The 12,434-nt window shown below is 43.1% G+C and overlaps 1 protein-coding gene across 1 annotated transcript in view; it reads left to right on the top strand.

Moving 5' to 3' along the window:
* The window catches only part of ptk7b (protein tyrosine kinase 7b), a 202,039-nt gene extending 190,333 nt beyond the window's left edge, over nucleotides 1-11,706 (top strand). The window contains exons 14-20 of the mRNA XM_020481357.2: nucleotides 1,206-1,406; nucleotides 2,846-3,004; nucleotides 3,241-3,473; nucleotides 5,690-5,770; nucleotides 6,073-6,224; nucleotides 8,857-9,035; nucleotides 9,935-11,706. Coding sequence (XP_020336946.1) covers nucleotides 1,206-1,406; nucleotides 2,846-3,004; nucleotides 3,241-3,473; nucleotides 5,690-5,770; nucleotides 6,073-6,224; nucleotides 8,857-9,035; nucleotides 9,935-10,095 — 1,166 coding nt within the window. The 3' untranslated portion in view covers nucleotides 10,096-11,706. The remainder of the gene's footprint in view (nucleotides 1-1,205; nucleotides 1,407-2,845; nucleotides 3,005-3,240; nucleotides 3,474-5,689; nucleotides 5,771-6,072; nucleotides 6,225-8,856; nucleotides 9,036-9,934) is intronic.
* Nucleotides 11,707-12,434: the final 728 nt, after the last annotated feature.

Raw genomic sequence — 12,434 nt, 5'->3', positions numbered from 1 at the left:
ACTTAAAAAAAAAAAATTGTCTGAGTGAGGGAAATGCTGTAAATTATTATGGCGTTTTTATTCGCTGCAGAATGCACCTATGACTCATTTCAATGCGCAATAAATGACAATCTGTTTCTCTGAATTGCCTTGTGAAAGCCTATCACTGTACGGTGGTATTTTGTAACTTAGCTGGTCTTGTTGACAAATGACAAAACCTGACCCAGAATGCAATTTATAATGATCCGTTTTTGGATTGCGTGAACAACAACAGTAATTGTGTGATGGCGGGGATGGCGGGGATGCACGACTGTGTTCCAAACAAAACAACTACAAGTGTGCTTACTCTAGTTCCTCAACGGCACAGCTAGGAGAGCTCCAAAAACACCTTATAGTTGAAGACTCTTCTTTGAGTCATAAAAGTGCATTGGAATTACTTAGCAACTGTGCACACATTGGAGAGGTGTGTAGCCACTTGGAGACACCAGTTAGTCCTCTCACTTAACATTTTTTCTTATGTTGCACCTACCCCATATTTTCCAGGGATATTCTTATCATGTTACTGAATGTATCGACATAATGTTCAGATTTCGTAATCAACAAATGTGGCGAAAAGTACAGTAAATGTAAAATGCTCATAAAATCAACAGTGGAATGTTTTGTTTCAGTCTTGTGCCAGGTGAAATGTTGTGTCCTTAAATTTGGTCTAATACATTTCCCAGAATCTCCAAACGGTTCCCTTTCAATTGCTACAATGCTCACGCATTTCATGTTTCCTCCGTAAGAAACATTTGAATTTAACCCTGTTCATATTGGCCAATTCCCACAAGTGTAAAGGGTTAATGATCCACATGATGTGCATTCAATATTACTTGGATGGACACACAACACTCTTTTCTCAAGCAGTGGGTACCAGATTGAAGAACATACCAAGCCAGAGATATGTCCACCCATGTTCAATACCATCTGTTGTGTATATGTCTCAATCCCAAATTTGAACTACCACTACTCACTCCTCTGTTACAGCAAACCAGGCTGCTATTATTAAAGTGAATGTATTCTCAATAACCTACATGGAGAAATACAAGTAACATCTGATGAACTATCACTTCAACTTTAATTAACACAGCTCATCCTGATAAACAAAGAGAATGTGCTCTCATCAACCTACCTGGATAAATAAAATAAAATAACCCTAATGTCCTTTTCTCCTCTGTCTTTGGCAGAGAAACCGGTGCAGACATTGGTGGACCACGAGGAGAAGGCACCCTATAAAATGATTCAGACTATAGGTTTGTCTGTGGGGGCAGCCGTGGCCTACATCATCGTGGTGCTGGGCCTCATGTTCTACTGCAAGAAGAGACGCAACGCCAAGAGACTTCAGAAGGGCCAGGAGGGAGAGGAGCCCGAGATGGAGTGTCTTAACAGTGAGTTGGGGGGGATAGGGGTGTGTGTGTGGGGGGGCATCAATACCTTAACTAAAACCACTACAAAGGTTTTTGCTTGCAAACTTAAGTTTTGAATCGCGACGTTCTGGCATGTCTGCCTCTCGATTTGTTGGGAGACTCCCCGATCCCCCCCCCCCCCCCCCCCCCTTCACTTATCAACGTAGGCAGTGACGTAGTTCCTCTATGCCAAAAGAGTCCCTCGTTGAAACCAGACCCTATTCACTGTTGCCTAGGGTCTGGTTTTCCAGACTAAGCGTCAATTCCCGGTGGGTTTCTGAGTAAATCCACTGTTTGCTATAATCTTTTGTAGGCTACATGTCTGGCAAGTAGTTGTGTCTTTGTGAGTCACAGAAGAAACATTTATTTATGAGTCTGATGTGTGTCTGAATGCTCTTGCCTACATCATGCTCTGCCCGTACATGTTGAACATTCGGTGCTCATTCATACCCAGTTGACTTGCTACCACCTTGTGGCTGCCAAGAGCATTGCAAGGAAAGTGCAAAAGTCACCATAGTCAAATACCTGGGTTTTGAGTTGGTTTAGATAATTTGGTTAAACTCTTTAAGATTAAGTAAGCAAAACTGGGGTTCTCTCCTTACAAACTAAATACTTACCTTTGTGAAGTTAATCTAGATATAATGGCTCCATTTGTTCCCTCTCATCTGTACAACCATACTAAGGCCGGCAGCATACCACTCTGCAACCCACTGCTGGCTGGCTTTTGGAGGGCCAGTAGGAGGCACCCTTTCCTTATATCTGAATGCCCTAAGGCAGTGATTGGGGACATTGACCTGTGTAGGGTGCTGTCTTTTGGATGTGATGTCCTGACTCTCTGGTCACTAAAGATCCCATGGCACTTATTGTCAGAATAGGGGTGTTAACCCCGGTGTCCTGGCTAAATTCCCAATGTGAGTGTCATGGCCACCTAATTATCTCCAGTTTACAATTGGCTCATTCATCTCCTCTCCCCTGTAAGTATTCCCCAGGTTGTTGCTGTAAATGAGAATGTGTTCTCAGTCAACTTACCTGGTGAAATAAAAAATCTCAGTTTTGGCACTGAAGTGCTCAAAGTAGGGGGTTACAGACTCAGGGAACTTTTCTCTCGGATTTCAAAATATTAGCATTATTATAAAATGGTTATTAAATATTTCTAATCATCAAACTGGAGTATGTTTGAATTGTGTTGTGCAATATCTGCCCACATTACTGTCTGCACATTTTCTTGTGGAGTTCACATCACATTTTGGTATATTGGAATTTTATGATCAAGGCGAGGTGCAGAATCGCTTATCTTGACCACATAATGAGTAGTTATTTGGGATGCAAGGTGATTTGAACATCAGTGATTCTGTGCAGTCCGACTGCAATGTAGTCAATCTCAAACATACACATTGTGTAATGTGGTTGATGTCCACCAGGGGGGGCTGTACAGCAGAATGGCCACACCACCGCTGAGATCCAGGAAGAGGTGGCTTTGACCAGCGTGGGCACCACAGCGGCAGCAGAGAAACGCCATAGCAGTGCCAACGAAAAGCTTCAGTTCCCCCGAGAAGACCTACACACCATCACGACACTGGGTAAGATGGTCATGTGGGTATGAGGAGTGAGTCTAATTGAGAACGTGCCGAACAGCTGTGCACTGTAACTGGAGTGAACACATTTTCATTCACTTACTTAACTTCACCTCTATTTACCCGTTTTGTCTTTACTCCTAACCCTGGAAGAAAATGTGACCCTCTAATCTCTGACCTGTGCGTGTGCATGCCTACCTGTCTGTCCGTCTGTCTTCCTGCCTGCGTCTGTCTGTGTGTAGGGAAGGGTGAGTTCGGCGAGGTGCTGCTGGCCAAGGCGAAGGGCATCGAGGAGGGTGAGGAGGAGACAGTGGTGTTGGTGAAGAGCCTGCAGAGCAGAGATGAGCAGCTACAGCTGGATTTCCGCCGTGAGGCCGACATGTTCTCCAAGCTGAGCCACGGCAATGTGGTGCGACTGCTGGGACTGTGTAGGGAGGCCGAGCCCCACTATATGATCCTGGAGTATTATGACCTGGTAAACACACAAATACATGTGCGCAAAAAGACGCACACACACACATACAGTTGAATTCGGAAGTTTACATACACTTAGGTTGGAGTCATTAAAACTCGTTTTTCATTCACTCCACAAATTTCTTGTTAACAAACTATAGTTTTGGCAAGTCGTTTAGAACATCTACTTTGTGCATGACACAAGTAATTTTTCCAACAATTGTTTACAGACACTAAGTTGACTGTGCCTTTAAACAGCTTGGACAATTCCAGAAAATTATGTCATGGCTTTAGAAGCTTCTGATAGGCAATTGGAGGTGTACCTGTGGATGTATTTCAAGAAATTGTAGACCTCCACAAGTCTGGTTCATCCTTGGGAGCAATTCCCAAACGCCTGAAGGTACCACGTTTATCGGTACAAACAATAGTACGCAAGTATAAACACCATGGGACCACGCAGCCGTCTTACCGCTCAGGAAGGAGACGCATTCTGTCTCCTAGAGATGAATGTACATTGGTGTGAAAGTGCAAATCAATCCCAGAACAACAGCAAAGGACCTTGTGAATATGCTGGAGGAAACAGGTACAAAAGTATCGATATCTGTAACGTCTGAAGAGTGATGGGTGTGGAGTCAGGCGCAGAGAACAGAAGATTCAAGGGAAAAACGCGTTAATGTCCAAAAGTAACCAGGAACAGGTACAAAAATGGGTGACGCCAAAACACAGGCGCAAACACAACCCAAAGACCACTGGATAATAAACCGGACAGCGAAAACCCAAATAAACAATACACCTCTTACGTACAACGACAACAAGCCCGCACAAACACAAGCGGGCTAAACAAACTTAAATAATACCCACCCCAAAACCCCAACAAGGAACAGGTGAAGACAATTAGACAAAAAGGAAAAAGGGATCGGTGGCAGCTAGTAAACCGCCGAGCGCCACCCGAACAGGAAGGGGAGCCACCTTCGGTGATATTCGTGACAATATCCACAGTAAAACGAGTCCTATATCTACATAACCTGTTAGACCGCTCAGCAAGGAAGAAGCCGCTGCTCCAAAACCACCATTAAAAAGCCAGACTATGGTTGGCAACTGCACATGGGGACAAAGATTGTACTTTTTGGAGAAATGTCCTCTGGTCTGATGAAACAAAAATAGAACTGTTTGGCCATAATGACCATCGTTATGTTTGGAGGACAAAGGGGGAGGCTTACAAGCCAAGGAACACCATCCCAACCGTGAAGCACCGGGTGGCAGCATCATGTTGTGGGGGTGCTTTGCTGCAGGAGGGACTGGCGTCATGAGGTAGGAAAATTATGTGGATATATTGAAGCAACATCTCAAGACATCAGTCAGGAAGTTAAAGCTTGGTCAAAAATGGGTCTTCCAAATGGACAATGACCCCAAGCATACTTCCAAAGTTGTGGCTAAATGGCTTAAAGACAACAAAGTCAAGGTATTGGCGTGTCCATCACAAAGCCCTGACCTCAATCCCATAGATGATTTGTGGGCAGAACTGAAAAAACATGTGTGAGCAAGGAGGCCTACAAACCCGACTCAGTTACACCAGCTCTGTCAGGAGGAATGGGCCAAAATTCCCCCAACTTATTGTGGGAAGCTTGTGGAAGGCTTCCCGAAACTTTTGGCCCAAGGTAAACAATTTAAAGGCAATGCTACCAAATACTAATTGAGTGTATGTAAACTTCTGACCCACTGGGAATGTGATGAAAGAAATAAAAGCTGAAATAAATAATTCTCTCTACTATTATTCTGACATTTCACATTCTTAAAATAAAGTGGTGATCCTAACTGACCTAAAACAGGGGATTTTTACTCTGATTACATGTCAGGAATTGTGAAAGACTGAGTTTAAATGTATTTGGCTATGGTGTATGTAAACTTCCGACTTCAACTGTAGATGCACACATGAGCGAGCGCACACACATATGCACGTGAGCAAGCACAGGCGCATGCACGCACACCCACACACACACACACACACACACACACACATAGTGTAACACTCTTATCCATGATTTATATTCATGTAGACTATAACAATTGTCTATGCAACGTTGATGAAGTTGTGCAGTTTTATTTGGTACATGCCTCCAAGTGTGTTATTTTTATTGTTATGCTTCCTACATTTACAAAGTGAATGTTTTTGACCTTTGATTCTTTCTTTTTTTATATATCTCTTTCCTTTCTCTATTTCTATTTCCTTGGAAATAGGGAGATCTGAAACAGTTCTTGAGAATCTCCAATAGCAAAGATGAGAAAATCAAGTCTCAACCTATCACCACCAAGACCAGAGTAAGTAGCGTTCACTACACTTTGGATGTCATTTGCTCATTTCATTTGAAAAACAAGCACATGACACATGCCATTATGCCCCCTTTAATGGAAACATTATGTTCCAGCTTGAGGGCACACAGGTTTCTGCATTTTGATGCAAACTAGTCCTCTTTTCTTTTGACAAAAAAAAAAAACTAATATGTAAAACCTGTTTGATTCAGGCCATCCCATGTTAACCTGCTTTGTATTATATGCTAATGCCATTTCTCTCTCTCTCTCTCTCTGTCTCTCTCTGTCTGTCTCTCAATTCATCTACCCAGGTATCCATCTGTGCCCAGGTGGCTCTTGGGATGGAGCACATGTCCAATCACCGCTTCGTTCATAAAGACCTGGCTGCTCGTAACTGCCTGATCAGCGGCCAACGCAGCGTCAAAATCTCAGCTCCCAGCCTCAGCAAGGATGTTTACAACAGGTAAGAGATGGGGCCTGCAATTTTATTTTTTATTTAACCTTTATTTAACCAGCCATACAGATATCCGCCATGTTGTGGAGTCAACAGAAGTCAGAAATAGCATTATAAATATTCACTTACCTTTGATGATCTTCATCAGAATGCACTCCCAGGAATCCCAGTTCCACAATTTTGTTAGCGTGTTTGGTAAACAAATCCAAACTCACAATGCGCGTGCAAGTTCAGTGGAAAGTACGGACGAAAAGTCCAAAAAGTTTTATTACAGGTCATAGAAACATGTCAAACAAAGTATAGAATCAATCTTTAGGATGTTTTCAACATAAATCTTCAATAATGTTCCAACCGGAGAATTCCTTTGTCTCACGTGAGCGTGCGAGACTGTCTGCACTCTGGCAGACCTCTGACTCATTCCCCTCTCCTATAGAAGCATCAAACAAGGTTCTAAAGACTGTTGACATCTAGTGGGAGCCTTAGGAAGTGCAATATGACCAATATCCCACTGTGTAGTCGATAGGCCAAGAGTTGAAAAACAATAAACCTCAGATTTCCCACTTCCTGGTTGGATTTTTTCCCAGGTTTTTGCCTGCCATATGAGTTCTGTTATACTCACAGACATCATTCAAACCGTTTTAGAAACTTCAGAGTGTTTTCTATCCAAAATCTACTAATAATATGCATATCTTTGCTTCTGGGACTGAGCAGCAGGCAGTTTACTCTGGGCACCTTATTCATCCAAGCTACTCAAGGTGGATCAGAGAATCAGCAGCAGCAAGAGAGACATCATTGATGTATACAGAGAAGAGAGTCGGCCAGAGAATTTAACCCTGTGGCACCCCCAGCGGTCCGGACAACAGGCCCTCCGATTTGACACACTGAACTCTATCAGAGAAGTAGTTGGTGAACCAGGCGAGGCAATCATTTGAGAAACAAAGGCTATTGAGTCTGCTGATAAGAAAGTGGTGATTGACAGAGTCGAAAGCCTTGGCCAGGTCGATGAATACGGCTGCACAGTAATGTCTGTTATCGATGGCGGTTATGATATTGTTTAGGACCTTGAGCGTGGCTGAGGTGCACCCATGACCAGCTCTGAAACCAGATTGCATAGCGGAGAAAGTGTGGTGGGATTCGAAATGGTCGGTAATCTGTTTGTTAACTTGGCTTTCGAAGACCTTAGAAAGGTAGGGTAAAATAGATATAGGTCTGTAGCAGTTTGGGTATAGAGTATCTCCCCCTTTGAAGAGGGGGATGACTGCTGCAGCTTTCCAATCTATGGGAATCTCAGACGATACGAAAGAGAGGTTGAACAGGCTAGTAATAGGGGTTGCAACAATTTTGGCAGATAATTTTAGAGAGGGTCCAGATTGTCTAGCCCGGCTGATTTCTTTCAGAACATCAGCTATCTGGATTTGGGTGAAGGAGAAATGGGGAGGCTTGGGCGAGTTTCTGTGAGGTTGGAGGGCTGTTGATCGGGGTAGGGGTAGCTAGGTGGAAAGCATGGCCAGCTGTAGAAAAAATGCTTATTGAAATTCTCAATTATAGTGAATTTATCGGTGGTGACAGTGTTTCCTAGCCTCAGTGCAGTGGGCAGCTGGGAGGAGGTGCTCTTATTCTCCATGGACTTTACAGTGTCCCAGAACTTTTTTGAGTTTGTGCTACAGGATGCACATTTCTGCTTGAAAAAGCTAGCCTTAGCTTTCCTAACTGCCTGTGTATATTTGTTCCTAACTTCCTGAAAGTTGCGTATCGCGGGGGCTATTCGATGCTAATGCAGAATACCACAGGATGTTTTTGTGCTGGTCAAGGGCAGTCAGGTCTGGAGTGAACCAATGGCTATATCTGTTCTTGGTTTAAAAAAATTGAATGGAGCATGCTTATTTAAGATGTTGAGGAAGGCACTTTAAAAAAATAACCAGGCATCCTCTACTGACGGGATGCGGTCAATATCCTTCCAGGATACCCGGGCCAGGTTGATTAGAAAGGGCTGCTCCCTGAAGTGTTTTAGGGAGCGTTTGACAGTGGTGAGGGGTGGTCATTTTACCGCAGACCTATTACAGATGCAGGCAATGAGGCAGTGATCGCTGAGATCTTGGTTTAAAACAGCAGAGGTGTATTTGGAGGGCAAGTTGGTTAAGATGATATCTATGAGGGTGCCCGTGTTAACGGGTTTGGGGTTGTACCCTGGTGGGTTCACTGATCATTTGTGTGAGATTGAGGGCATCAAGATTGTAGGATGGCCAGGGTGTTAAGCATGTTCTACTTTAGGTCACCTAGAAGCACGAGCTCTGAAGATAGATGGGGGGCAATCAATTCACATATGGTGTCCAGGGCACAGCTGGGGGCAGAGGGAGGTCTATGGCAAGCGGCAACGGTGAGAGACTTGTTTCTGGAAAGGTGGATTTTTAAAAGTAGAAGCTCGAATTGTTTGGGTCCAGACCTGGATAGTAAGACGTGTGTAGTTACGGTCTATCATGTGAGAAGAAAGTATAGCAAAAGTGTACTAGGATGATCCATGCAGCCATTGTTAAGTGTAAAGTCAAGACAAAATAGTAACATAGTTTAATTATGTGCATGATAACATCTTGACATTCTATCTCTCTGTTTGTCTCTCTTTCTGTCTTGACTGTCTGTGCAGTGAGTACTACCACTACCGGCAGGCGTGGATCCCCCTGCGCTGGCTCCCGGCCGAGTCTGTGTTTGAGGATGACTTCTCCACCAAGTCAGATGTCTGGGCCTTTGGGGTGCTCATGTGGGAGGTGTTCAGCCACGGGGAACTGCCATACACCAAACTCAGTGATGACGAGGTGCTAGAGGGTCAGTATAAATCAATAGAAATGTACTTAGTGCCCACCAATCTGTGTGCTCCAATGGCTGAACAATCACTGTTCAGATATCAATCTTGCAAAGGGTACTGGGCCTGTCCGAATACCCATACTTGCATATTAACTAGTAGGCTGATTGGGTATGAGAAAATAGAATGTTTTACAGTATGTGAACATTTCTAAAATGTAGTATGCTTTAAATGCAAAGATGTCATACTCGTTCGTGGCTTTTCATCCAATATGAATTCGCTGCACACAATTGAGGAAGAGAATCGTCTTTCCAGACCCACATGTGTTTGACAACACCCTATAATCAGATAAGGTGATGCGCTGTACCAAAATGAACGAATGGAAGGAAACAACACAATTGTGCATTAGATGATAAATTCTCAGTATGGACAAGTCTAGTATGTAATTTTTTTTTTTTTACATACGTTTTTACTAAACAGTCAATTCTAAATAGTGTGCCGTTTTAGTAAGTAGTAGGCAAGACAGATTTCAGACATGGCCACTTCTATTCTTGGGGTAACTTCAAGCTATTCTGAAGTGGCTATTCTCAGTCTCAGAACTGTGATTAATAATTTTCATGGTTCTGTGAGGGGAACACGTTGTATTTGGTTGACATTGTATTGACATGCACTGTACTATAGGCCACCTTGACAAAGAAAGTGGCACATACAGTATCATCATGTTATTATCAAGCTGGGGGCAGGCTGTCTGTCCAATCATTTTTATGAATCCCATACCAGAAACAGCTTTACACCATTCTTATGATGATTTCACTCATTGTTCCATAAGAATGGAGTGAATGAGTCAAATCACCTTGACCTGTATGTTCTGTCTCCCATGTCTAACCTCCCCTGTTTCTCTGCTCCACTCTTCACTCCCCAGGTCTGCAGGCCGGCAAGATGAAGTTACCCGTGCTTGACGGCTGCCCCTCCAAAGTCTACAAGCTCATGTGCCGCTGCTGGGCCCCAAGTCTCAAAGAGCGTCCCTCCTTCAGCGAGGTCGTCAACACCCTGGGGGATCTGTCCTCCGACAGCAATGTCTGAAAGGAGGACAACTGAACCCACCCCACCCCAAGGAGTGACATCTCCCCCCGCCCCCCCCCCAAAAAAATAAACACAGAAATTCTGGATTCTGAGTCACACGCATTTCAGGGACCAGGAGGTATTATTTAAAAGGGCGTGTGGATAAGAACAAAACACTTTTGTTATACCAATGGATTGGATACATACCGTTGAGTGTGTGTAGATGGTTTCATGTGAGGAGGACACGAGTGCCAGGAGTTTACATTTGCCTTAATTGCAGCATGGAAGGCATGCCTGCTGACACTGTCCCTTTTGGCCCATGTGGTTCCAGTGGGCCCATGCCTGGCATGGGTCTCTCAGGGCTGGTTTGTCCCAGAGACGCTCTCCCTCTCTTTTTGACCCGCGCAGCACAGGAACCATAAAAACTAAAGTGCCTCTCCTTGCCAACCTGAACCTCAATCTACCAACTCTAAAGTCCCCCCAACCAATCCAGGAGATCCTAAGCTACTTTTATCCATCAGGGGGAACTTTCTGTATGTGCTGGACTGGACTCACCCCCTGAAAGCTGTATCTAGTGTGATTCAGACTTGGAATTTGCAGCCTCTAATGTGTGCCACTGATGCTGTTGTTCTGATATCTATTGAAGAGGTAAGATCTGAGTATAAGCACCAATGGACAAGATTTTTACTGAGTTTTAAACTTGAAAGTCTGTTACGCATTGTGTCTGGGGAACTCAGTGGATTGACTTGTCTGTGTTAATTATATACTTTACAGGAACAAATGTACTATCAAATGTATAGCCAAGGAATATTTTTGAGTGAGTGAGTTAAAAAACAAAAATCTCTTATGAGTGTGTTACAAGTGTCATTTTAACTCTGAAGTGCTCGATGTTGACCATCATTGATGGGATTACCGTATAATAGACCACATATTAGCTGTATAACCATGTTATCACTTTATCAGTCTGTCATTATTAAATGGCAGGCAATGCTGTATTTTCAGAGGTCCAATCACAATTCCCTTTTTTTTCTAGCTGGTCCAATGATTTTGTGCAATGTTGTAATGTGGACCATCCCACAAGGCAATATGTACATAATGTAGAAACCATGCACTATAACTTCACTTAAAAATATCCCTTTTTATTACTATCATATTGTAAAAGGATGTACCTGCGGGAACCTCTTTATTTATTATGAAGGTCCCGTCTTTTTACCCATTTGTTTTCTTCATAAAAAGGTACTTTGATGATCACTTAATGCAGTTGCATATGTATTCAGTCTCTTATGATACATCTCAGTAACACAGTCAGTTTGGTAATACATTTGTTGTTACCATGAGCAAAGACGGATGAGAGAGAATCACCAATGCTCTTCAAGGGACTCTTAAGTGCCTGGTAAATGAAGGATTATTAGCTGTTTTCCCGCTTTCCTTTTTCTCAATATCTAATCAAAATGCAATGGTCTTTTTTGTTTGCGAAGACCTTGTTTTTATATATTGTTTTGAGTGCAAAACTGTTTTATGAATGCTAGGCGCTCACACCTAGGCCTCTTTTTTTAATCCCCTTCGACTAATAATCACAGTAACCTCAATGTATACAAACTGCTCTCAATAAAGGATCACGTTTTTTTTTAACTGAGGAGTCTTGGCTGTCTTAATTGCTGTGTAACATAGAACTCACTCTGATTGGCCCCATACACACTCAAGTTGTACAACTGATGTACAATGCATTTTGCATGTACGTGATACATCAGAGTTCTTCTACACATAAATGATTACACAAGCATTGTGGAGACACCACACAATGGTTGTGTAAACATTTTTGTGCAGACAAACTCTCCACCGTGTTGCAAAATATCAGTTGTGCCACAACCATTGTGTCAATGCGTTGTACAGTTGACCAACCTGAATGTGTACAGGGCCATGTAGATTGGAGATACTGAAGAGCTAACACTGTAACATGCTGACCAAACTTGTTTACCATCGCGTGCATGTTGATTTTGTACCCCCACACCAGACACGATCAAGGCCACGCAGGTTGAAATATCAAAACAATTATATTTATTTGGGGACAGCTTGAAAAGCATTAAACATTTATATGAAGCGAGGGCCAGCCAACGAGAGCGTACAGGTCGCAGTGGTGGGTAGTATATGGGGCTTTTGTGACAAAACGGATGGCACTATGATAGACTGCATCCAATTTTCTGAGTAGAATATTGGAGGCTATTTTGTAAATGACATCGCTGAAGTCAAGGATCGGTAGGATGGTCAGTTTTACAAGGGTATGTTTGGCAGCATGAGTGAAGGATGCTTTGTTGCGAAATAGGAAGCTGATTCTGGGATTTAATTTTGGATGCTAGATG

Source organism: Oncorhynchus kisutch, linkage group LG4 (assembly GCF_002021735.2).
Source record: "Oncorhynchus kisutch isolate 150728-3 linkage group LG4, Okis_V2, whole genome shotgun sequence".
Classification (NCBI taxonomy): domain Eukaryota; kingdom Metazoa; phylum Chordata; class Actinopteri; order Salmoniformes; family Salmonidae; genus Oncorhynchus; species Oncorhynchus kisutch.
This window is presented reverse-complemented; position numbering and strand designations above follow the sequence as displayed.